This window comes from Mustela nivalis (genome assembly GCF_964662115.1).
Source record: "Mustela nivalis genome assembly, chromosome: 1".
NCBI classification, from domain to species: domain Eukaryota; kingdom Metazoa; phylum Chordata; class Mammalia; order Carnivora; family Mustelidae; genus Mustela; species Mustela nivalis.
The window spans coordinates 122325076-122351869 of NC_139020.1; the positions used below are offsets into that span (position 1 = coordinate 122325076).

General features: G+C 42.7%; 2 protein-coding genes and 1 long non-coding RNA gene across 6 annotated transcripts in view; 2 read left to right on the plus strand and 1 right to left on the minus strand.

The window, feature by feature from the left end:
* ESYT3 (extended synaptotagmin 3) overlaps positions 1-21144 on the minus strand; it is a 73031-nt gene extending 51887 nt beyond the window's left edge. For 2 of the 3 annotated variants that reach the window (XM_082690465.1, XM_082690464.1), the window contains exon 1: positions 21059-21144. The gene's annotated coding sequence lies outside the window, so the exon portion shown is untranslated. Of the gene's footprint in view, positions 1-1878; positions 1918-21058 lie in introns of those variants that run through there. The other variant, XM_082690466.1, reaches the window with a different exon arrangement.
* Positions 259-19873, plus strand: LOC309844262. Of its 2 annotated transcripts, none has more exons than XR_014300571.1 (5): positions 259-386; positions 5837-5871; positions 7374-7453; positions 17354-17497; positions 19385-19873. It is a non-coding gene; the product is annotated as an uncharacterized lncRNA (long non-coding RNA). The 2 variants fall into 2 exon arrangements; XR_014300572.1 differs by having other exon boundaries at positions 280-386; positions 7374-7434.
* LOC309844256 (cytochrome c oxidase subunit 7A2, mitochondrial) lies at positions 5902-6354 on the plus strand. Its single transcript, XM_082690683.1, has one exon. The coding sequence runs from the start codon at positions 5962-5964 to the stop codon at positions 6211-6213; it is 252 nt and encodes an 83-aa protein (XP_082546809.1). The 5' UTR covers positions 5902-5961; the 3' UTR covers positions 6214-6354.
* Positions 21145-26794: the final 5650 nt, after the last annotated feature.

Here is a 26794-nt window from a genome sequence, read left to right on the forward strand (position 1 = left end):
ACAGAGATTTTGAAACAGACACAGAGGAATCAGGTCGTGTGATGACAATAATAGAAACTGAAAAGATGCAGCTATAAACCAGGAAGCAAGGGTGAAACAAGGAAGGAGTCTTCCCCAGAACCTCCAGAGAGAGTGTGGTTCTGCCAACACTGTGCTTTCAGATTGCTAGTTCCAGGACAGTGAAAAAAATAAATGTCTCTTTTATGCCCTCCAGTTTGTGGTATGTTGTTATGGCAGCCCTTGGAAACTAATACTGCTAACTGCTATGTGCCAGGCACTGTTCTAGGTGCAGGAGACTCAGGGTGAACAGAATAGGCAGGATCCCTGCTCCTACAGAGCTGACGTTCTAGGAAGACAAAGGAAGACAAAGAACAGGAGAATAGCAGGTAAGGAAAAACACTACGAAGATGATGCAGTGAGGGGGGTGAGGGTGACTGGTGGAGGGTGGAGGGCTCTTTTCACCAGGGTGATTTAGAAAGGGCTCTCTAAGAGGGAGACATTTGTGTTGAGACCGAAATAAAAAAGAAGGCTAAAGAGGTACCTACAATCTCATTAAAAAAAAAAAAAAAAAACTCAACATCTCATAAAAGCACCTGTCCTTTGGGACAAAAAGATAAGTAGCCTCTGCTGTGTAGATGTCATTAGCTTTGCTTTTGCATTTTCATGTGGGGCTAGGATAATTTTCTTTGTGTCTGCCCACTCCGTTGGACTGGGACTGCCTTGAGGGCAGTGGCTAACTCTGATGCCCCGTAGGTCCAGCAGAGTTAGACATGCAGGAGGCTGAAATAACACTCTGGTGAGAGCATGGCTTTTGTCCTCCATGTGCCTGAGTTGAAATCTAGACTCAAGCACTTCCTGGCTCTGGGGAAGGTCCCTAAATTCTCTGCTGTTCTGTTTCCTCTTCTGGAAAATGGAGATCACAGTAATACTTAAATCATACGGGGGTGTGAGGACTCAATACGACACATGGGTACAAAGCTATATATTTTGATGGGGAGGCCATCAAGGAAGACTTTAGTTTGGTCTATATTGTTTGACTTTTTACAACAAGGATGTACTTAAATACTATCTGTATAATTATAGTTTTCTATTGTGAGAAAATGCATATAACAGATTTTTTATCTTAACCATTTTGAGTGCACTTTGGTGGTATTGAGTAATGTTGTGCAATCATCACCCCATCCATCACCAGAGCTCTTCATCTCACAAAACTGAAACCCGTGTCCCCTCCTTCCTCCCCCTGGCAACCACCATTCTGTCTCTATGATTTTGACTAACCTAGATATCTCATATAAGTCATATACATCACATGGAATTGTCTTTCTATGACTAACTTATTTCACTTAGCATAATGTCCTCAAGGTTCATTCATATTTTTTTTAATTTTTTTTTTTATTTATTTGACAGAGAGATCACAAGTAGGCAGAGAGGCAGGCAGAGAGAGAGGAAGAGAAGCAGGCCCCCCACAGAGCAGAGAGCCCGACGTGGGGCTTGATCCCAGGACCCTGGGATCATGACCTGAGCTGAAGGCAGAGGTTTTAACCCACTGAGCCACCCAGGTGCCCCGGTTCATTCATATTAAGGCATAGGGCAAAATTCCCTTCCTTTTTAAAAAATTTTTTAAAAAAAATTTAAAGATTTTTATTTATTTGATAGAAAGATCACAGGTAGGCAGAGAGGCAGGCAGAGAGAGAGAGGGGGAAGCAGGCTCCCTGCTGAGCAGAGAGCCCGATTCGGGGCTTGATCCCAGGACCCTGAGATCATGACCTGAGCCGAAAGCAGAGGCTTAACCCACTGAGCCACCCAGGTGCCCCAAATTCCCTTCCTTTTAAAGGCTGAATGATATTCCATGGTGTGTATACACCACATCTTGCTTACCCATTCATCTGGTGCTTAGGTTGCTTCCACATGTCGCCACTGTGAACAATGCAGCTGTGAACATGGGGAATACAAATATCTCTTTGAGACTCTCTTTCCATTTTGAGGGGTGTAAACCCAGAAGTGGAATTGCTGGATCATATGGTAATTCTATGTTTAATTTTGTGAGAAACCACCATCCTGTTTTCCACAGGTTTTACCATTTCACATCCCCACCAACAATGCACAAGCCTCCACTTTCTCCACCAGCCCATGTTATTTTCCATTGTTGTCATTTCTTTTTTATAGTAATCATCCTAATGGGCATAGAGGTATCTCATTGTGGTTCTGACTTGCGTTTTCCTAGTGATTAGTAATACTCAGTGCCTTTTCATATGCTTGTTGGTCCTTTATATATCATCACTGAAAAAACACAGAAACACTTCTGGGGATATAAGGTATAACCATGGTGACCATAGTTTTAAACCCAGTATTCCAAATTTGAAAGCCACTAAGAGCATAGATCTTAAAATTTTTCAACACACACACACAATTGTAACCAGGGAAGGTAGTACATGTGTTAACCTTATTTTGGTGATCATATCACAATATATACATATGTCAAATGATTACATTGTATACCTTAAGCTTACCCAATGTTATGTGTCAGTTATATCTTAATAAAGCTGGAAAAAATTAAGAACGCTAAGCAATGATTTGCTATATGACCATAAGCAAATGTCATTCCCACTCTGGACCTTAGCAACCCCTTGTGTCCAATGTGAAGGGTTTTTTTTTTTTTAAAGATTTTATTTATTTATTTGACAGAGAGAGATCACAAGTAGGCAGAGAGGCAGGCAGAGAGAGAGGAGGAAGCAGGCTCCCTGCTGAGCAGAGAGCCTGATTCGGGACTCGATCCCAGGAGCCTGAGATCATGACCTGAGCCAAAGGCAGCGGCCCAACCCACTGAGCCACCCAGGTGCCCCAATGTGAAGGGTTTAACCAGAGCATCTGTGAGGTCTCGGGTGTCAGTTCTCTCAGTGGGTCTTGATAACTCACTGGGTTCCCAAGCTTAGTACCCAGCACTAGGTGCTGTATGTGTGTGAAGGAACACACAAGAATGAAGACCCGAATGTGTTTGAGCTAAGAACAGTATGGCCCTTAATCATATCCTCTGATAAAAAGCAACAGAGGGAGCTGCAAATCCATAGCTCCTTAGCCTGGAATCTTTCCAAGCCAGGCCTGAAAACCGCACAACCAGTGAAATTTGACATTTACAGAGCACTGTTTGGGGTGCTGGGGGTGGGAAAGTGCACAAGCTATACCCAAGAAGTCAGTTATTTCAAACTTTCATCACGAAAATGTGGTAGAGTTGTGTGTGTCTGTCTGTCTGGTGAAGGAAGTGTGGCAGCAGGAAGGCATCATTGGGGGTGGGAGGGTGGAAGATGTCCCTGCAATGTCCTTCATGATTTGACCACTGCCTGCCACTCCAAGACCACTGCTGACGGCTCCAGCCTGTCTGTGCTTCCTGTGCCCCCTCACTTCTCACATGCTCTCACGTCCTAAACAGGAACACAGTGGCCCTGTGGGTCTTCGCTGTTCTGGGTCAACATGGAGTTCCTGGGCACAGGCATTAGGGCACAGAAGCATGGCCATTGATGCCATCTCAGAAGGTCAGGCTCTAATTGCTCCCCCCTTTCTCCAACCTGGTATGGGGGACACAGCCATGGAGGGGGACATGGCCATGGAGGTGACCACTTGGTTAAAGGTCTCAGCCAGGTCTCCCTCAGACACTCACCGTGGGCAGGGTCTGTGGCCTCCTGCCCCAAAGATGTGGTTCCAGAACTCCTCACACAGGTCCTAGAGGCTGAAGTCTGCCTGTCCTTTAGTAATCTTCCCACCCTTCCCCCACTTCCCCACTTTTTGGCTCCATTTCCATTCCTGCCATTCTTGACACCTACAAACTAGTACTTTGATTACCAAAAATAAATGAAATCAAAGGTGTCTTTTTTTTTTTTTTTTTTTTTTTACTGTGGTGAAACACACTAACAGAAAATGTAATATTTTAAACCATTTTAAGTATATGGTTCGGTAGCATTAAATATGTTCACATTGTTGTCCAACCACCACACCATCCATCTCCAGAACTTTTCCATCATCTCAAACTGGAACTCTGTACCCACAGAACAGTAACTCCCCACTCTCCTTCTCCCAACCACTGGCAACCACTATTATACTTTCTGCCTCTATGAATTTGACTACTCTTAGCTACCTCATATCAGTGGAATATTTATCCCTTTCTAACTGACTTATTTCTCTTTGCATGATGGTTTTTTCTTTCCAAAAGCCTATATACATATATATTGTAAGGGAAAAGAGACAAAATGTTTTATTTTAGAATCTATAATTAGATCAGCCTTAAATGTGTTGATGGTTTTCTTTTAGGTCATAGTATTATGAAGGAAAACTGCAACTATCATTCCTTAATTGGGAAGAATAGGTTACTGGGAATGTTAGCTTTTTATACCTGTTGGGGTGGATAATTGCTTTATATCTGTCAGCAATTAAAATTCTGACTATACACACTTAGAATAATTAGATTTTTAATGTGGAAATATGATCTGAAAGTGTTGATAATTATTTGATTTTGACTTTTGCATAATATCCTTTCCATTACCTGTATTCTCTGGAAAAAAATGATTCTTCTATTTGTTAAAAAAGAAGTCCTCCAATTTTCTGTTTAATTCTCCTCCCAGATTTTCCACATTTGTCTTTGGCTGTTTCATTCATTTATTCAACAAGTATTCATGGAGCGTCTTTTATACCCCAGGCACTGTTTAGAACACTGGAGATGGTCACAGTGAATAAAACAGATAAAACTGGGCACCTGAGTGGCTCAGTCATTAAGCATCTGTCTTTGGCTCAGGTTATGATCCCAGGGTCCTGGGATCAAGCCCCACATCAGGCTCCCTGCTCGGCAAGAAGCTGGCTTCTCTCTCTCCCACTCCCTCTGCTTGTGTTCCCTCTCTCTCTCTGTGACTCTGTCAAATAAATAAATAAATAAATCTTAAAAAAAAAAAAAAAGACAAACTGCCTTGGGAAATTAATGTTTTAGTTTTGCTTTTCTAGCCTAGCTGGCTAGCTAATACATATATTTTTTTCTAACATCTTCCACTCTATTCTTTAGGGATCCGATATAATTCTTGAGCTTCTTCCTCCCATGAGTAGAAGAAAGTAAACTCCATCATTTGACCTCAAACAGCAGTCCTACTTATCAGTAGAGATCTCTATGTAGAGTCTTTTCACACAATAATGTTAGATACTGTTTCACAATTGTTTGCTTTCCTTTGGCCTGAGATCTTTTGTCACTTCCAGTCCGTTTACCCAGCTGAAGATTGCTCCTCACTGATACGGTCTGGGAGACCCCTTGGTTGCAGGATTATGTCCCACAGATCTTCTTGGAGCTGGCAGATGCAGGAGTGACAGAAATGTCCACTGTGGAAGGTCTCTCAGGCAGGCCACACTGACACTGCAACTCGACCCCACCTGATACAATCAGCACTGACTAATCAATGCTGGTGCTGATCAAGGTGCAAGCCTGGCCCTTTAGGGACAAGGACTAAGTGAGACATGGACAGTCCTCTTTCCTTACTGTCCTTCTGAAAAACTAGCAGGCTGTCCAATTGCACATCTCCATGCTGGCAGTATTTCTACCTCCAGCCCTTCAGCTCCAACCTAACCCTTCTATATTTTCCATCACATTGTTTTAATAATTCTAAGATTGTTAAGATTGTCTTTCTTTTCTTGATCAGTTGTGTTTTGGAAACAAATTGTGAAGTTGTTTTCAAGGAAATTTTCAATTTTGCCTAAAATTTGAAACATGTTGGCATATGGATGTTTATAATATTTTTATTTTTTTTAAAGTCTGTAGGATCTGTAGTGGTGTCCTTCATTTCTTCTTAAATTCTTTTTTAAACAGGGCTTGAATTCACAACCCTGACATCAAGATCTGAGGTAAGGTCAAGAATTGGACACTTAACCGGTGGGGAGAGTTTCGTTCTTGGTGGTCGGTTGATGCGGTTGGTGTATATTAACTGAGCCAAGATGCTGCGAAATCTGCTGGCTCTTCGTCAGATTGCCCAGAGGACCATAAGTACTGCTTCACGCAGGCAGTTTGAAAATAAAGTTCCAGAGAAACAAAAGCTGTTTCAGGAGGATAATGGAATTCCAGTGCATCTGAAGGGTGGAGTAGCTGATGCCCTCCTGTATAGAGCTACTATGGTGCTTACAGTTGGTGGAACAGCATATGCCATATATCAGCTAGCTATGGCTTCATTTCCCAAGAAGCAGGATTGACTCCAGTTTATCATCTCAGCAGGCAGTTGGGTCAGTTTCGTTCAGCTCTCTATGGACCAGTAACTGATAAATAAGTTATTTGGGGATCAATATTTATTGACTTATACTAACTGCCACCAATAAAGCAGTCTTTACCATGAAAAAAAAAAAAAAAAAAGAATTGGACACTTAACCAATCGAGCCACCCAGGCACCCCCTTAAGTTCTTGTTATAGATACTTTATATTTTTTCCTTTTGTCTCCTTAACCAGTCTTCATAGGGGTTTATCAATTTTTTAAAAGGATTTTATTAATTAATTAATTTATTTATTTGAATGGGACAGAGAGCACAAGCAAGGAAGCAGGAGGGGCAGAGGGAAAGGGAAAAGCAAGCTCTCTGTTGAGCAGGGAGCCTGATCTGGCCCCATCCCAGAATCTTGGCATCATGACCCAAGCCAAAGGCAGACATCTGTGTGACTGAGCCATGCAGGTGCCCCAGGGTTTATCAACTTTATAAATCTTTTCAAATAACCCACTTTTGGCTTCAGTTATTTTCTCTATTGTATGTCTACTTATTCCATGATTGTGCTTCTATATTTCCTTTTTCTACTTTATTTGGGTTTGCTTTGCTGCAATTTCTTTTTCTTTGGCTAACTTCTTGAGATAGAAGTTAAGATAATTAATTTTGGCAGGGGGGCACGGGTGTGGCTCAGTCAGTTGAGTGTCTGACTCTTGGTTTTGGCTCAAGTCATAATCTTGGGGTCATGGGATCAAGTGAGACCTCCACCCCATCAGGCTTTGCACTTGGGGGGCATCTGCTTAAGATTCTCTCTCTCCCTCTCCCCCCCCCATGTGCATGTGCTCTCTCTCTCTCTCTCTCTCAATAAATAAAATCTTTTTAAAAAGATAGTTACTTTTGAACTTCTTTTCTGTTATAATATATGCACTTAGAACTATAAATTTCTAAGTACAGCTATAGCTGCATTCTACAGGTTTTTAAAATAGCAAAACCCTGGCATTTATTCAGGCCATACTGTGCACAAAGCACTGTATTAAAAGCTTAACATGCATTTTCTTTCTATTTATATATTTATTTTTAGTAAATATAATTTACAAACAGTAAAACACACAAATATTAAAGGTACAACTTGACCAATTTCTACCAATTATACATCTGTATAGTCTCCAGATCCAGATATGGAACATTTTTATCCCTCCAGAAATTTTCTTCATACTTCTCCAGGTAACATCCATGTCCAGAAGTAACCACTTGTCTGAGTTCTGTTATCATTGATTTAGTGTGCTGTTCTTCAACTTCATATGAATTAAATCCAACAGTAATTCAACAGTATATTTCTGTATCTGGGCTTGTTGCTCAATTTAGAGTTTTTAATATTTATCTGTGCTATGGCAAGTATGAGATTTTTAAAATTGCCATGTAATATTACATTGCATGGATATCCTATAATTTGTTGATCCAGTCTCCTAAAGATGGAAATTTAATTTTCTTTCTAGTTTTTGGTTATTATGAATAAAGCTGATAAGAAAATTCTTACATAGGGGCGCCTGGGTGGCTCAGTGGTTTGGGCCGCTGCCTTCGGCTCAGGTCATGATCTCAGGATCCTGGGATCGGGTCCCGCATCGGGCTCTCTGCTCCGCAGGGAGCCTGCTTCCCTCTCTCTCTCTCTGCCTGCCTCTCCATCTACTTGTGATTTCTCTCTGTCAAATAAATAAATAATAAAATCTTAAAAAAAAAAAAAGAAAAAAAGAAAATTCTTACATATATTGTTAAGTGGACCTATGCTCTCTTGGTCTTATGTGGAATTGCTTGTTTGTCATAGGATATGTGAATTTTTACTTGTAGTAGCTATTGAAAGTACTTCTCATATTTTAGATTATATCATATAAATATTAATTTTACTATTTCTCTGATTTCCCAGTTTATTTATAATTGGCAGTAAGAACATTTTTAATAAATTCTTTTTTTTTAAAGATTTTATTTATTTATTTGACAGATAGAGACCAGAAGTGGACAGAGAGGCAGGCAGGCAGGGAGAGAGAGAGGGGGAAGCAGGCTCTGCGAGCAGAGAGCCTGATGTGGGGCTCGATCCCAGGACCCTGAGATCATGACCTGAGCCGAAGGTAGAGGCTTTAACCCACTGAGCCACCCAGGCGCCCCTAATAAATTCTTTTTAAAAATTCAACTTAGTTAACATGTACTGTATTTTTAGTTTCAGGAGTAGAATTTAGTGATATTTGCAAAGGGGGGGTTTTTAATGTTTCATCAAACACTTTTTTTTAATGGGGGGGAGGGGCAGAGGGAGAGGGAGAAAGAAAATCTTAACCCAGTGTGCAGCCCTGTGCCTGGCTTGATTTCACAACCTTGAGTTCATAACCTGAGCCAAAATTAAGAGTTGGATGCTTAACTAACTAAACCACCTAGGCACCCCTTTGTCAAATACTTTTAAAGATCTGGGAACAATCATACATTTTCACATTGATTAAGTTTCAGCTTGTCCCATTTAATGTGCAAAGTGAGGACTCCCTGTATAAATGTCATAAAATAATCACAGGTGTGACAGCTCATCACTTTTGTTATGTTCTGTTGACCAAAAGCAAGTCACTGGTCTCCCCACACTCCAAGAGAGTATGACTTAATACCAGAGGGCAGAGATCACGGGGCCATCTTAGAATTTTGCCCACAAAAACATCTTAATAATATTGGGTTTTCCAACCCACGAACATGTTAGATCCATTCACGTATTAAGGAGTTCCATAGTTTATGATTTGGGGTATTTTTGCTTTTTTTTTTTTGTTTTGGGATGTTTGTAGCTTTCAGAATAGAGGATTTGAACAACTTCTCTAAGAGTTATTCTTAGGTTTTCAATATTTTTGATGCTATGGTAAATGGTGGATTTTAAAATTTTATTTTCTAGTACTTTATGGCTAGCATATAGAAATACAACTGGTTTTTCTTTTTCTTTCTTTTTTTCTTTTTAAGACTAGTCAAGGGAGTCAGTGGGAGTAGAGAAGGAAAAAAGAAATCTGTAACTGGCTGTGATCAATTAATTATGAACACTACAGCACTCAGACCAGCCAACAATTAGTTTTTCTGTATTGGCTTCGTATTCACTAAGTTAACTTATTAGTTTGAAGATTCTTTTGAATGCTCAAAAAATATAATCATGTTATCTGCCAGAAAACAGACTTTTCCCTTCTTTGTTTTTGATTTTTATATTTTTTGTTTCTTTTCATTACCATTTTGGAATGGCTAAGACCTCCGGTATAACATGAAACAAGAGTGAGAGCAAATCTTTGTCTTATTCCTGATCTTAGAGGAAAAATGTTCAATCTTTTATCACTATACATGATTTAGCTGTAACTTTTTAAAGATATTCTTTATCAGAATAAGGAACTTCCCCTTTTACATCAGTTTCCTGAATTTGATTAAATGCTTTTTCTGAATCAGTGGTGATGATCATATACTTTTTCCCCTGTATTCTGTTGATGCAGTGAATTTTGATGATTGGCTTATAGTTGTATAATTGACCCCACATACCTAGAATAAAAGCCATTTGGTTGTTAGGTATTCCTTCTTTTTAATTTACTTGTATATTTGATTTTCTAATATTTTGTTTAGAATTTTTACATCTATGTTCATGAAAAATATGGTTCTGAAATGTTCTGTTCTTATAATTTTCTTTTCTTGTCAATTTCTGATATCAGGATTATGCCGGTCTCTTAAGTAATTTATGAAGTTTTCTTTTTCCTCTGTGCTTTGAAAGAGTTTGTATATGGTTGGTATTTTATCTTCTTTTGATGTTTGGCAAAGTTTACCAATGAAATAATATTCTCACTGGGAAGGTTCTTGATTATTGATATAATTTCATTAATATCAACTACTATTCAAACATTTATTTATTTATTTATTTATTTATTTATTTTTAAAGATTTTATTTGTTTATTTGACAGAGATCACAGTAGACAGAGAGGCAGGCAGAGAGAGAGAGGGAAGCAGGCTCCCTGCTGAGCAGAAAGCCCGATGCGGGACTCGATCCCAGGACCCTGAGATCATGACCTGAGCCGAAGGCAGCGGCTTAACCCACTGAGCCACCCAGGTGCCCCTATTATTTTTTTTAAGGTTTTTATTTATTTATTTGACAGACACAGATCACAAGTCGGTAGAGAGACAGGCAGAGAGAGAGGGGGAAGCAGGCTCCCCGCTGAGCAGAGAGCCCAACACGGGACTCGATCCCAGGACCCGGAGATCATGACCTGAGCGGAAGGCAGAGGCTTAACCCACTGAGCCACCCAGGCGCCCCAAACATTTATTTATTATATCAGGTTTTTGTTCAATAGATTATAATATCTTGATTTATTTAGTTAAAAAATTATTCTATTTTCTGTTGTGATTTCCTCTTTGACCCATTGATTCTTTGGAAGTCCTGTTTAATTTTTAATTGCTGGGGGGGTTGGTTTGTTATTATTTTCTAATTTAAATTCATTGTGGTTAGAAAATATACTTTGTGTGATTTCAACCCTCAGAAATGTTTTGAGGTTCTTTTTTAAAAAAGACTTTTTATTTATTTATTTGACAGACAGAGATCACAAATAGGCAGAAAGGCAGGGAGAGAGAGAGGAGGAAGCAGGCTCCCTGCTGAGCAGAGAGCCCGATGCAGGGCTTCCCTTCCTCTCTCTCTGCCTGCCTCTCTGCCTACTTGTGACCTCTGTCTGTCAAGTAAATAAATAAAATATTTAAAAAAGAAATATACATATACATATATATGTATATGTATGTACATATACATATATGTACATATATGTACATATATATGCATATATATACATATAATGTAAATTTTAATCAAAAGACATGAGGTAATTGAATGGTTAAAAAAAAGAGATCCATCTATATGCTACCAACAGAGACTCACTTCAGACTTAAAGTCACATACAGACTAAAAGTTAAAGAGATAGAAAAAATTACCATGCATGGGGTGCCTGGTTGGCTCAGTCAGTTAAGTATCTGCCTTCGCTCAGGTCATGATCCCAGGGTCCGGGATGGAGTCCCACATCAGTCTTCCTGCTAAGCAGGGAGCCTGCTTCTCCCTCTCCCTCTGCCCTGCTTGTACTCTCTCTCTCTTGCTCTATCTCAAATAAATAAATAAAATCTTTTTAAAAATTACCATGCAAATGTAAGCAAAATAAAAAAGTTAGGGCAGCAATACTTATATCAGATAAAATACACTTTAAAACAAAAGACTATAGCAAGGGGCACCTGGATGGCTCAGTGAGTTAAAGCCTCTGCTTTCGGCTCAGGTCATGATCCCAGGGTCCTGGGATAGAGCCCGGCATTGGGCTCTCTACTTGGCAAGGATCCTGCTTCCCTTCCTCTCTCTCTGACTGCCTCTCTGCCTACTTGGGATCTCTGTCAAATAAATAAATAAAATTAAAAAAAAAAAAAAGACTATAGGGCGCCTGGGTGGCTCAGTGGGTTAGGCCGCTGCCTTAGGCTCAGGTCATGATCTCAGGGTCCTGGGATCGAGTCCCGCATCAGGCTCTCTGCTCAGCAGGGAGCCTGCTTCCTCCTCTCTCTCTCTGCCTGCCTCTCTGCCTACTTGTGATCTCTCTCTGTCACATAAATAAATAAAATCTTTAAAAAAAATCTTAAAACAAAAAACTATAGCAAGAGGCAAAGAAGGGCATTGCAAAAATGATAAAGGGATATATCCAACAAAAGTTGTATACAAATTATAAATATCTAGGAACACAACATAGGAGCACCTAAATTAAAAAAAAGCAAACATTAATAGACATAAAGGAAGAAATTGAGAGAGGGGACTCAAATAAAACCATAAATTAAAGAGGAGAAATAACAACTGACACCAGATAAATGCAAAGGATTATAAGAGAATGTTATGAAAAATTATATGCCAACAAATTGGACAACCTGGATAAACTCCTGGAAATATATAATCTTTCAGGATTAGAGGACTGATTCAGGAAGAAATGGAAAATTTGAACAGACTAATTACTAGCAATGAAATTGAATTAGTAATGAAAAATTTCCAAAAAACAAAAGTCAGTACCGATGGCTTCATAGGTGAATTCTACCAAACATTTAAAGAAGAGTTAATACCTATTTTTCCTCAAACTATTCAAAAAAACAGAGGAATAAAAGCATCCACATACATTCTGCAAGGCCACCATCACCCTCATACCAAAGCCAAACACAGACACTACCAAAAAAAGAGAAAATTAGAGCCCAATAGCTCTGCTGAGCACAGATGCAAAAATCCTTAACAAAATATTAGCAAACCAACTTCAGCAATGCATTAAAAGGACCATTCATCACAATCAAATGGTATTTATTTAGGAAGCAAGGATAGTTCAATACTTGCAAATCAATCGATTTGATACTTTACATTAATAAGAGGAATGTTAAAAACCATATGATCATCTCAATCAACACAGAAGAGCATCTGACAAAATACAATAGCTGTTCATAATAAAGATTTCAACAAAGAGAGTGTAGAAGGAGCATAGCTCGACATAATAAAGGCCATATCTGATAAACCCACAGCTAACTTCACACAATGGTGAGAAACCTAGAGCTTTCCTCTCAGTGAAAAAGACAAGGATGTCCACCCTCACTACTTTTATTCAATATAGTAATGGAAGTTCTAGTTGCAGCAATCAAATAAGGAAAAGAAATAAAAGGTTTCCAAATTAGTAAGGAAGAAGTAAAGCTGTCAATATTTGTAGATGATACGATACTATACATATATTTTTTAAAAAGCCCTAGGGTCACCTGGGTAGCTCAGCCAGTTAAGCATCTGCCTTCGGCTCAGGTCACAATCTCAGGGTCCTGGGATGGGGACCCACATGGAGCTCTCTGCTCAGTGGGGAGCCTGCTTCTCTCTCTCTCTCTGTCTCTGCCTCCCATTCATTTGCTCTCTCTCAAATAAATAAATAAAATCTTTTAAAAACAAACAAATAAATAAAAACCTTCCCAAGACCATCAAAAACTATTAGAACTGGTAAATGAATTCAGTAAAGTGACAGGATACAAAATTAATATGCAAAAAAATCTATTGCATTTCTATACACTAATAATGAAGTAGCCGAAAGAGAAATTAGAAAAATCACTCCATTTACAATTGCACCAGAAAGAATAAAATACATAGGAATAAACTTAACCAAGGTAGTGAAAGATCTGTACTCTGAAAACTATAAGGCATTGATGAAAGAAACTGAAGATGAAACAAAAAAATGGAAAGACATTCTATACTCATGGATTGAAATAATTAACATTGTTAAAACGTGCATACTACCCAAAGCAGTCTACAGGTTCAGTGCAATCCCTATCAAAATACCAACAGCATTTTTCACATGACTAGAACAGATAATCCACAAAGGCCTAAGAGCCAAATCAATCTTGAGAAAGAAGAACAAAGCTGGAGGTATTACAATCTCAGTTTTCAAACTATACTGCAAAGCTATAATAATCAAAATAGTATGGTACTGGCACAAAAATAGACATATCAATCAATGGAACAGGTAAGAGAGCCCAGAAACAAGCCATACCTATATGGTGAATTAATCTGCAACAAAGGTGGCAAAAATATACAATGGGGAAAAGACAGTCTCTTCAATAAATGATACTGGGAAAACTGGATAGCAACATGCAGAAGAATGAAACTGTATCACTTTCCTACATCATACGCTAAGATAAACTCAAAATGGATTAAAGACTAAATGTGAGACCTAAAACCATAAAACTCTTGAAAGAAAATAGAGTGAATAATCTCTTGGACATTGGCTATAGCAACATTTTTCAACATTTCCCTTCCCTAGGCAAGGGAAACCAAAGCAAAAATAAACCATTGAGCTACATCAAAATAAAAGCTTCTTAGTGAAGGAAACTATCAACAAAACAAAAAGGCAACCTACTGAACGGGAGAAGATATTTGCCAACTACATACTCAATAAGGGGTTAATATCCAAAATATATAAAGAATTTATAAAACCCAACACCACCCTTCCAAACAAAAAACAAACAAAAAAAAACAAACAAAAAGCCAAACAACCTGATTTTAAAATAGGCAGAGGTTTTGAAGAGATATTTTGTAAAGAAGACATACAGTTGACCAACAGGTATATGGAAAAGTGCTCAACATCACTAATCATCAGGATAATGCAAATCAATACCAAAATGAGATATCAGCTCTCACCTGTCAGAACGGCTAGTATCAAAAAAACAAGAACCCACAAGTGCTGGTGAGGATGTGGAGAAAAATGAACACTCGTGCACTGTTGGTAGGAATGTATATTGGTGCAAGCACTGTGGAAACAATATGAAGTTTTCTCAAAAGAAGAAAAATAGGAATACAATATGATCCAGTAATTCCACTGTTGGGTATTTACCTAAAGAAAACAAAAACAGTAATTTAAAAAGGTTAATGCACATCTATATTTATTGCAGCATTATTTACAATAACCAAATATGGAAGCAGCCCAAGTGGCCATGGACTGATGAATGGATAAAGAAAATGTGGAGTATACACACAACTTAATATTACTCAGCCACAGAAAAGAAGGACATTTTGCCATTTGTGACAGCCTGGATGGACTTGAGGGTGTTATGTTAAGTGATGTAAGGACATAGGTCAGGCAGAGAGAGAAAAATACCACATGGTTTCACTTACATGCAGAATCTGAAAAATAAATGAACAATAACAACAACAAAAAACACAGACTCTTAAATAGAACAGACTGGTGGGTGTCAGAGGGGAGGCCGATGAGGGGATGCGTGAAATACATAAAGGGGATCAGGAGGCACAAACTTCTAATTATAAAACAAATAGTTCACAGAGATGAAAAGTACAGCATGGGGTGCCTGGGTGGCTCAGTGGGTTAAAGCCTCTGCCTTTGGCTCAGGTCAAGATCCCAGGGTCCTGTCATCAAACCCCACACTGGGCTCTCTGCTCGGCGGGGAGCCAGCTTCCCTTCCTCTCTCTCTGCCTGCCTCTCTGCCTACCTGTGATCTCTGTCTGTCAAATAAATAAATAAAATCTTTAGAAAAGTACAGCATGGAACTGTAGTCAATAATATTGCAATAATGTTGAATGATGACTACATTTGTCTTGATGAGCACTGAGTATTGTATAGATTGTTGAATCAATATGTTGTACACATGAAACTAGTATAACATTGCACGTTATTTTTACTTCAATAAAATAAACAAATAAATGTGATTAGCAAAAATAATTAAATTAAATACCAATAAGATTGATAAGGTTTTAGCTAAACTGCCCAAGGGAAGAAGAAAGAAGGAATAAAATATTAGTATCAGGGATGAAAGAGAGGACATCACCATAGTCTCTGTAGACATTAAAAGGATAATAAGGGAATATTATGAAAAACTTTATTCCAGTAAGTTGAACAAACTTGATGAAATGAACAAAGACAAAAACTGCCAAAACTGGCCTAAGAAGAAACAGAAAATTTGGATAGTCTTATCATAATTTCAAACATTAAATTTATAATTTAAAACTTCCTGGCGCCTGGGTGGCTCAGTGGGTTAAGCCGCTGCCTTCGGCTCAGGTCATGATCTCAGGGTCCTGGGATTGAGTCCCGCATCGGGCTCTCTGCTCAGCAGGGAGCCTGCTTCCCTCTCTCTCTCTCTGCCTGCCTCTCCGACTACTTGTGATTTCTCTCTGTCAAATAAATAAATAAAATCTTAAAAAAAAACAAAAAAACAAAAAAAAAAAAACTTCCCACAAAAGAACTCCACACCTTTTACTAATGGAGCTTATGAAACATTTTACTTATTTATGTATTTATGTATGTATTTATTTGAGAGAGAGTGGTGACAGAGAGCACAAGCAGGGGGAGCTGCAGAGGAAGAGGGGGAAGCTGGATCCCCGCTGAGCAGGGAGCCCGATGTGGGGCTCCATCCCAGGACCCTGGGACCATGACCTGAGCCAAAGGCAGCTGCTTAACTGACTGAGCCACCCAGGTGCCCCTACGAAACATTTTAAAAAGAAAATACCAATCCTACATAAAAGTTTTTTTACAAAGAGGAAAATATGGGGGTGCCTGGCTGGCTCAGTCAGTAGAGCATGCAACACTTGATCTTGGGGTCATGAGTTCAAGCCTCACATTGGGTGTAGAGCTTAATAAAAAAAAAAAGGCAGGGGAGTATAGAACATTTCCAAATTCATTTTACAAGGCCAGTATTACCTTAACATTAAAACCAGATGAAGACATTACAGGAAAAGAGTACTACAGACCAATATTCCCATGAACATGAATGCAAATGTAAGTGAAATTAAACCGTAGACCTCCATGTGTATGTGTACGTTATCTCTAACCTTCTACCTGTAAATGTGTTCTGCAAGACACCTGGAATGATGTTTACCTAATATTAATAATGACTGTTTTTGGTTAGTTGTTGCACTTTTATTATTGCACTTTTCTGCATTGTTTGAATTCTTTTTTACAAACATGTATTATACAGCAGAATAATTATTCTTTTTTTTTTTTTTTTAAAGATTTTATTTATTTATTTGACAGAGAGAAATCACAAGTAGTCGGAGAGGCAGGCAGAGAGAGAGAGAGAAGCAGGCTCCCCGCTGAGCAGAGAGCCCGATGCGGGACTCGATCCCAGGACCCTGAGATCATGACCTGAGCCGAAGGCAGTGGCTTAACCCACTGAGCCACCCAGGCGCCCCCAGAATAATTATTCTTAAAAATAAATGGTAAGCAAATTTGCCCACTTATAAGTTCTAGGTGATGGGAATATGAATGATTTGTTTTCCTTTGTGCTTTTCTGAAATATTAAAATAAAAATGGAGGCACCTGGGTGGCTCAGTTGGTTAAGCAACCTCCAGCTCAGGTCATGATCATGTGGGATCAAGTCCCACATCCTCCTCCCAGCTCCATGGGGAGTCAGTCTGCTTCTTCCTCTGACCTTCTCCTCTCTCATGCTCTCTCTCTCTCTCTCAAATAAAGAAAATCTTTAAAAAAATGGATATTAGTTACTGGTATCAGGCACATAGTCTAAAATTTTAGGGAGTTTCTTTCTATTCCTATTTTATGGAGTGTTTTCTATTGGGATGTGTACTGAATTTTACCAAATGTCTTCCCCACATCCATAGCTTTGACCATATGATGTTTAAGTTGTCTTCCTCCTGAGCTACACTTGCACACCTGGTGGAACAGCTGATTGCACAGATGTCTCAGCAACAAGGTACAAGTGGAAAAGCAACCTCCTCCCACTGTCCTTCAAGCCCACAGTCTAGGTGAGCCCTCCCTCACTCTGGATGAAATCTTGGGCAGCTTGCATAGCTTTCCCCATAATTTTTACTCTAAGAACGGTTTTGTTTTAGTCATACCATTGGATCCAATATTTAAGCTTGAAACTTTTATCTAATTCAAATTGCCCTCTCCCTTAGCTCTGCCTCAGACTGGAACATCTGCCATGGGGACAGGGATGCCACCTCTTTCCGAAGTACTGGTCCAGGCTCTTCAGAGACACAAAACCATATCTGTGTCTCTGTATTCAGAGATATTTCTGTCTTTATATCTGCATCTTTTATTAAAAAAGATTTTACTTATTTATTTGGCAGACAGAGAGAGAGCACAAGCAGGGGGAGTAGGAGCAGAGGGAGAGCAGGGAGCCCCATGAGGGGCTCGATTCCAGGACCCCCGGGGATCATGAGCTGAGCTAAAGGCAGATGCTTAACTGACTGAGTCACAAGGTGCCCCTCCACAACAATTTTTATAAGGAATTGGTTCACTGATAGTGGAGGTTGAGGAGTCCCACCTTGTGGATCTGCAAGTTGGGAGACCCAGCAGAGCCAGGTGTAGTTCAGTCCAAGTCCGAGGGCTTGAGAACCGGCAGCGCCAGTGGAGTAAGTCTCAGTCCAAGGGCAGAAAACTGCTGTCGCAGCTCATGTAGTCTGCAGAGAGTGCGTGTTCTCTCTGTCTCTGCCTTTTTGAACCTTCAGCTCTCCCGGATTGGATGATGCCCATCCACTTTGGGGAGGGCAACCCTCTTTACTCAGTACCCAGATTCAAATGCTAACCTCGTCCAGAAACATTCTAAGAGACATACCCAGAGTATCATTTAACCAACTATCTGCGCACCGCATGGTCCAGTCAGCTTGACAAATAAAACTAACCATCATTGGGGCCTTCTAGGAGAGCAGAGATGAGCAACAGAAAGGTCTTGCTAGTTTGGTGCATTATCACCTGGTGTTGGTGACTTTGGAGTGTCACCACTGAGTGACACTTATTGAGGGGGGCTCAGTAAGTGCAAGTAAGTAAGTAAAGGGGGCTCAGCCAAACTGTGTGACACTTACTGAGGGGGGCTTAGCCAAACTGTGGCTCCCTCTCCTGTAGAGCCTTTGACCCAGTTATGCCTCCTCCAGTTGGCAGTGTGGATTTCTCCCCTTAACCCTCTGGCTATCCTTTGGCCTACGATAGGGAGTCTCTACTAAATACCATCTCCTTCCAGGGGCCCACCCCTCACTCATAGGAAATACACACATGGCTTTCCTGCAGCTGGAGGCTAGAAATGCAGGCCTTCCTTAAAGGGAGCCCTCACCTACATCTGCTACCAGACTAGGGCAGCTCCAACCACAGCTGCTCATCTTGAGTCTTTTTTTTTTTTTTTAAAGATTTTATTTATTTATTTGACAGAGAGAAATCACAAGCAGGCAGAGAGGCAGGCAGAGAGAGAGAGGAGGAGGAAGCAGGCTCCCTGCTGAGCAGAGAGCCCGATGCGGGACTCGATCCCAGGACCCTGAGATCATGACCAGGACCCTGAGATCATGACCTGAGCTGAAGGCAGCGGCTTAATCCACTGAGCCACCCAGGCACCCCCCCCCTTTTTTTTTTTTTTTAAGATTCTATTTATTTATTTGAGAGAGAAAGAGAGAGAGAGCATGAGCAGGGGGAGGGGCAGAGGGAGAGAGAGGAGCAGACTTCCCATTGAGCAGAAAACCCATGGGTTCAATCCCAGGACCCTGCAATCATGAGTTGAGCCAAAGGCAGACACTTAATGGACTGAGCCACCCAGGGTTCCCAAACATATGTTCTTGTGTTAGTTTCTTAGGGCTGCTGCAACAGATGACCACAAACTGGGTGGTTTACAACAAGAGAAATTTCTTCTCTCCTTATTTTAGAGGCCAGAAGTCTGAAATCAAGGTGTTGACAAGATGAGTTTGTTCTGGAAGCTCTCAGCCAGAGTCTGTTCCACATCTCCCTCCAGGGTTTTGGTGGCTGTCAGCAATCCTGGGTGTTCCTTGACTTCTAGACACATTCCTCCACTCTCTGTCTTCATCTTCACAAGGCCTATACTTCTGTGCGTTCCCTGATCTCATCTCCTTTCTCTTTCAAGGACAACAGACATTGGATTTTTGGGACCTCCTCTAATTTCAGGATAATTTCATCAAAAGATCTTTAACTTAATTATATCTGCAAAGACCCTAATTCCAAGTAAAGTCACAATCACAAGTACTGGAGGTTAGGACTTGGGCATATATTCTGAGGGACCACTATTCAATCCGCTATACTTCTATTTACACAATTATTAAAAAAAAAAAAATGAGAACGGTGTTGAGAGTTTCAGAGAAACAAGTTTACTTATAATTAGAATAAAAATATTTTCTGGAGTCTTCTAGCATCATTAGTAGAGCCTTGTTTACATAGGCCAACAGCCCCTTTTTCATGGAAAATAATTCTACCTTTTCTCTCTCACTGCGTGTTTTTGGAGGGATTTGGATGGTGGTGCTGAGTTCTCTCTTGCTGGTCACTGGGAGGGAAAGGAATGAATTTTTCACACTTCTGCCAAAAGGTTATCTGTCTCTTTGAGATTGTGAGCTTCCTAAAGAATGGGCCTGTACCCAGTATTCCCCCAGGCACCACACTGCTCCTATCCCAGGTCTGGAACTTCCCCAGGGCAGGGCTCTCCACCTCAGGGGGGGTGGGGTGTGGCGGGGATGGGGGGGCGGGGTTGGGCGGGAGCAGGGCTGTGCCTCCTCTCCTTTCACTCCAGAACATGGCCACCACAGTGTCTCCAGGCAACCTTCCCCCTTGCCTTAGAGGAGAAAAACAGTACAGCTGTTGGAAACAAGACAAATCAGGAGATCTGATCATCTGTCAAGTTGACTGTCACAAGTCAGGGCTCTACTTGCTAAGCAACTGTACTGAAAACACCACACACTTTCATCAAGATGAAAATGAAAACCACCATAGCTTTGAGCCTTGTCAAACGGGGAAACACCTATCACAACTATGTCAGGGGCGCGGGCGCACCTCACAACCCCAAAATCACACCACCGACAAAACCTGCAGCCCCTTGGAAATGATGAATTAGAACCCACCAGGGCTCTGGAGGGAGATCTGGGGACGTTTGTGGAGAGCAATCCTGCGGCCACAGAAGAGAGGAGAGTGCAGGCCTGGGAGTTACAAACTTCCCACTGCAGGAGAATCTCCTGGAGGGCTTGTTAAGGTAGGGGTCGCTCACCCCACCCCCACAGTTCTGGGTCTGGAGCCCCTCCCCCACCCCCGCCAGCGTGACAGGTAGCAGCTGTCCTGGTACCGCACGCTGAGAACCACGCGCCCAACACCGAGCTTTGGAGTCTGTCCTGTTAATAGGCTCCATCTGTGATTTGAGGCAGGAGGTCCTCATACAACAGTGTGAGATGCTGGTTGCCAAAGGACAAAGGTCAGAGACTCCCAAGTGGATGGCAGGTTGGGAGGGCAATAAATGGGTGTGGAGCCCTGGGAGAACCAAGGCAAGATGAGCCTTCCTGAAACTCCTTTTGCCCCCCATCCCCCAATTTCCTTGTACCCACCTGGAAACTTTGAAGCAGATGAAGGTATTCCTAGAAGGTGTTTGAGGTCAGTCCTGCAGAGTTTAGGCTTGGCTGTCCGCAGGTGTTCAGAAGGAGCTAGCCCGGTCTCTGGTGGGGGTGTTTAGGTCCAGGGGGACCAGCAAACAGTTCCTGAGCAGGCCTCTCGGCTTGCGTGACCCACGCGGCACCTCATACGAAGGGCCAGAGGCCAGAGCCTGGGTCCCTGGGGTGTACGCTAGTCTGGGTTCAAGCAGCCCTGCAGAGCAGGTATCCAGCGGCAGGCGTGACAGCAGGGACCCACGCTAGCGCGCTCTGAAGTTTGTTAAGACGGAGGCGGCCCCGCCCAGCGGCGCTGCGAGGAGCCTGGGGAGCGGCCCATGCGCTCTGCGATGGCGCCCCCTGGTGGACGAGAGGGACACCGCCTGGCTTCCCGCGTTGCCGCCCCCGGGGCACCTCGGATGGGGGTAACATCGCGGCTGCTGCCGCGGCTATAAATGCTAGTGATGCTGAAAACAGCAACTACGCATATCAGAACCTTCTATGCGTGTGCCACACACTACTGTAAGCCCTTTGAATGCATCAACTCATTTAATCCTCGACACCCCCTGCAGCAAGTTCTCAGGGGAGCTCCGTTTTTCGGGCGATAGAACCTGTGCCCATAGAGTTAAGATAGCTTGCCAAGGTCAGAGGGACGATCCCAGTTAGGGGCTGGCAGGGAGGACGCGCTCAGAGTCGCGGCAGGACCGCGGGACTTACATCTCCGCAGCCCGGTTTCTCACCCGAGAGGAGTTCCACATCTTCCTCCCGCCGCCTGGGGGAAGGAACGGCGTGGAAGCCCTCGCTCCGCAGGCCTGGACTGCTGGGGAGGTCAGAGGGCGCCCTTCACACAAATGCCCAGTCGGCAGTGCCCTACCCCTTCCCCCAGGACGCCACTGGTTGCACCCAGGACTCAGAGAGCCCTCTAAAAGCGGCATTTCAGCTCTGATCAATAAAGACCTCTCTGTCAAAAAAAATCCCATCTCCTTCCCCAACCTTTTTTTTTTCTTTTTTAAAAAGATTTTTATGTATTTGACAGAGAGAGACACAGCAAGAGAAGGAATACAAGCAGGGGGAGTGGGAGAGGGAGAAGTAGGCTTCCTGCTGAGCAGGGAGTCCAACAAGGGGCTTGATCCCAGGACTCGGGGACCATGACCGGAGGCCAAAGGCAGATGGTTAACGACTGAGCCACCCAGGCACCCTTCTTCCCCAACTTTTGATAGTATGCTTATCTGAGAAAATATGTCACTTGTACACTTTCTTGCAGAGGTGAATTATAAGAAGGAAGGTTAACACTGAGCCTCAGACAGAGGAAAGCTGGCTGTTAGGGGACCCAGGAATTGGCAGTGGCCAGAAAGACTGGTTGGGTGACCCCCAGGGAATAGAGCACCCCCCTCATCCCCCTCACTGCCACCCTTTGGGGACAAAGGGCCTGTCCTTTCTTGGCTCCTATGTGGCTCACCAGCTGGGTTAGGGGCTGTGGGGACCTCGGCTGAGGAGACTCAGTGACCTGTGGGAGTGCAGCTGGAGAAAACCTGAATCTCATTGGCCCCAGAGAACAAAGAGAAGAGAGAGAAAAGTGGACAAAGACTGAGGCCATGTGGTGCTGAACGTGAGCTGGGAAAGAGCATGGCAGGCTGAGCATGTGTTGGATCTGCACCCTACTTAGGAAACCTGTTGTGACACAGGCCTTGACCTTGGAATGGGGGAGAGTACAGGATGAGAAGGTGAGCAGGGAGCTTTGGAGCAGCCTTCCTCCCCAGCCCATAGCTCTGTAAAGGGAATCCCCCTGAAATTGGGGTCAACACAAAGATTGCATTCCAGCCACTGGCTTTTTGATGACAAAATGTATGATCAAACACACAGCATTGGGACAACTCTGGTCAACACAAAACCAAAACCTATTTCACACCTACCTCCAGAAAAAATTTCCAGTGAGTTAGTTGCAATTAATAATAGCTAACAGTGACAGAAGTACCACTATGAGCCAGTTGCTGTTTCTAGAACTTGCTGTGAATCAGCTCATTTAATCTTCACTATAAGGGTATGAGGTATGGACATTTCCATTTTATTATTTCATGAGCAGGAAATCACCTGGAAAAAAAGGTATTAAGTATGAAGGTATTAGAAGAAAATACTATTTGGATGAGAAAAGATCCTGTTAGCATCACATCAAAGACAAAAACCATAAAAGAGAAAATGATAAGTTTTGAACATATAAAACGTAAAATATCTACAGTGTAAAAAAAAAAAAACAAATGAAAAGAAATTACATGCTAGGAAAAAATTTGCAATAAATATGACATATAAGTGGTCAATAAAGTTAATAGAAACTAACAATTAAGAAAAATGAAATATCCAAAGAAAATTGAAGAAAGGGCATAAATAGGCAATTCATAAGGAATAAAAATTAACAAATCTGAAAAAATAACCATCCTTATTGGTAGTCAAAATAATGAAAATGAACGAAATTGGATGCCATCTTCTTCACGTTTCCACTAAGCAAAGATTTTGACAAAGATGATAACTCTCAGGGCAGGCAAAAGGACAGGAAATATGTATTTCTTACACTGAGTCACACATCTCTTTAATAGCTGGGTCGTTCTCCATTCTGCGGATATAGCATTATTTATTTAATCATTCCCCAATTATTGTTCACTTAGATCATTTCCAATTTCTTTGGCTTATAAATTCAAAGATCATCTTTGTTCATAATTCTTTGCATCTTTGATGATTTCTTTAGGAGAGGATCCCTGGAGAGGACTTTTTTTGGATGGAGGATTTTAAGCCTCTGAGGGCAGGATGCCAAATTGCTTCTCATGAAGGTCAAATCTGTTTTGTTTTGTTTTTTTAAGATTTTATTTATTTATTTGACAGAGAGAGATCACAAGTAGGCAGAGAGGCAGGCAGAGAGAAAGGAAGGGAAGCAGGTTCCCTGCTGAGCAGAGAGCCTGATGCGGGACTCGATCCCAGGACCCTGAGATCATGACCTGAGCCGAAGGCAGCAGCTTAACCCACCGAGCCACCCAGGCACCCAAGGTCAAATCTGTTTTGATTGGTAAGGGGAGCTTGGTCAGAGCAGAGTTCAGAGTAGCCCTGGGACCAGGAAAGGAGACAACGACAGGCAGAGTGAGTGGACTGTGGAGGCCAACTTTTAGAAGAGCATTGGTGCAGGGGGAGTGATACAGGCTGGGGAGAGGAGGAGGGCAGGAGATGTGGCTGGAGGATGGGGGAACAGTACAGAGACTTCCAGAATGGCCATCCAAGGGAAGGGGGGCAATGGGGTGAGGCCGAGCCTTCCCACGGATGGCCCGCCCAGGGCCTGCCCTGCAAGGGAGGCAGAGGGGTCCATGCAGGGCAGCTTGGCCTAGACTGGGATCTTCACTTACTAGGGTTGTGTGCTTGGGCAAGTCACCCAGCTCCTCCAAGTCTTACATGAGGTGACCCACGCAAAGCACAATGACAGGTGCTTGCTAAGTGTTCAAAAAATGGTGGCTGGAGTTTTTGGGAGGCACTCCAGAAACATTTACTGATGCGATTCTGGGATATTGGCTAACATTTAAATACAGATTCTACATGCCAGCCGTTATTCTAAGTGTGCATTTCTAATTCACACCTAATAATAGCCCAATAGCCCTAGGAAGTACAGATATTATCATCCACCCAAATTGACAAATGAGGAAATCAAGGCACAGAGTAGTCAGGTAACTTGCCCCAAATCCTCAAGCAGCAGCATAGGTAGGTTAGACCTGGGCAGTGTGCTCTTACCCCCTACTTACACAGCCTCTGGGTACCTGTAATACTGGAAAGTTCAGCATTGCCAACCACAAATAGGGAACAGAAGTCTGGATTCATCTGGTGGTGGGGAAGATCTGTGATCGTCCCAGAAAAGGCAGTTATAAGACCCTGCATCAAGGGCTCCCCCAGGCAGCCTTCAGGGGAGTAGGACCAATGTGGAGGCCCATGGGATCCCTAGTTATGGGGTGCTCCCCTGGGCTGGAGGACGGAGGACCCAGACCTGAAGCCTCTGGGATCCTACTTTACTAACTGCTGGGGTGGGCTGGCCAGGCTTGGAGAGAGGCTGGAGAAAGGGGCAGGAGGGACAGGACTAAAGACTGTCTCTGGGGGAAGGTCCAGTGCAGAAGTTCTGGAAAATGTCTGTGATCTGGGTTCAAAATGCTGCTGCTGAGTCACCCACGGGAAGTTGATCTGCATTTCGCTTACTGAAAGAAGGCGGGGATGTGGGAGATTCACTGCAAGACTTTCCTCCGACAAGTTAAAATTAAAAAGGGTGGTGCGGCTAGCTGGGAGCAGCTTGTCTTCAGGGTAGCGGGGGTGGGCATATAAACTGAACGCCAGCCTTAGCCAGAGAGAACCGGGTGCAAATCAGTCTCCATCACCAGGCAGTCCCCGGACCTCGGTTTCTCTTGCTGGAAAATAAGCATCGTATCGCCTACCTCACAGAGGGCCTGTGAGGATTCATGAGATGATACATACAAATAGCAGTGTCTGGCCTGCCATCAGCGCCCCACCGAACATTCTTCCCTCACCAGGACCCGTCGTGCACGTACCCGTGCCAAGCCCTCCACTGAAGGCACGATACGTGTTAGCTAATCGGGGTTCTCGGACTGTGCTACAAGACCAGCCACCTCACATCCCTGGGCAGTTGTGAGATCCTCGGGCCCCAGACCTGCTGAACTGGGAATTCCTGTGTCTCATCCAGCCTCCCAGGTGCATAGGATGGCTGGTAATTGTTCGAGAACCACGACCTAGTTTAGAGTTGTTAGTACTGTTGTTATAGAACAAGCTGAAAAATTTGATTCTTACCAGTAGGGTGACCAATTGTTGTGTCGTTAGCCCTGAAAGGCCCACATGCTAGGAAAACCCTTAGTCCTGAGCAGACTGGAAACTTTAGTCACCCTAGTAACTGTCAGAATAGTATTACGGCCTTGGAAGGCATTATGGGACTGTGGCAAAAGGAAGTAAACCAGGCACGGTGAGGAAATCTGAAGGGTGGCTGCTTAGCTGACTCGGTGGCTGGTGTTGGTGGGAGGGGGTCTTCCATGACAAGGGAGAAGCCCTGACAGCGGAGGGGACATCCTTGGGACCCCCAAGTCCTCAGCAGAGCTCAGGAATGGTTGCTGAGAGCGAGCTTTCCTTGTGGAAACTGAGGCAGGGGCTGAACTTCAGAGCTGGGACGCTGTGGGACGAGTCTGACTTAGGCTTAAGGCATGGAGGCCCCTGCTGGTAGCTGATAGTTATTCATTCATTTAATAAACATCAAGTGTCAACTTTGTACTAGCAGGCTTCCCTTGGGACCTGGGGATATAAAAATGGAAGGGATGATGTGAGCTTGTAGTTTGTGACCAGATGAATAACAAGGCAAGCCAGGCTCCAAGAGGACCTGCCATCATGGAAAGAGGAGTCCCTGTGGTCAACTGTTTGTTTACAAAGGGCTGGGAAACCAGGGTCCTTTGGTAACTTCAGACACCGGCACGTCCAGGCAGCTGTTTCTTTTATTAAGCGATGTTCACTGAAAAGGGACCAGAATAAAGTGGAACCAGCCAGTGGTCTCAGCCCTGACTGTGGAGCTGAATCACATGGGGGACTGAACCCAAGCAAACTGCACCAGATTCTGTTTCCCCGCCCCCCCTTAAGCTCCAGAAGTGATATTAATGCTAACACCCAGCACTTTGCAGC

What these genes read in the sequence shown, in the direction of transcription:
- LOC309844256 (XM_082690683.1), top strand. Translation starts at nt 5,962, where the DNA reads ATGCTGCGAAATCTGCTGGCTCTTCGTCAGATTGCCCAGAGGACCATA.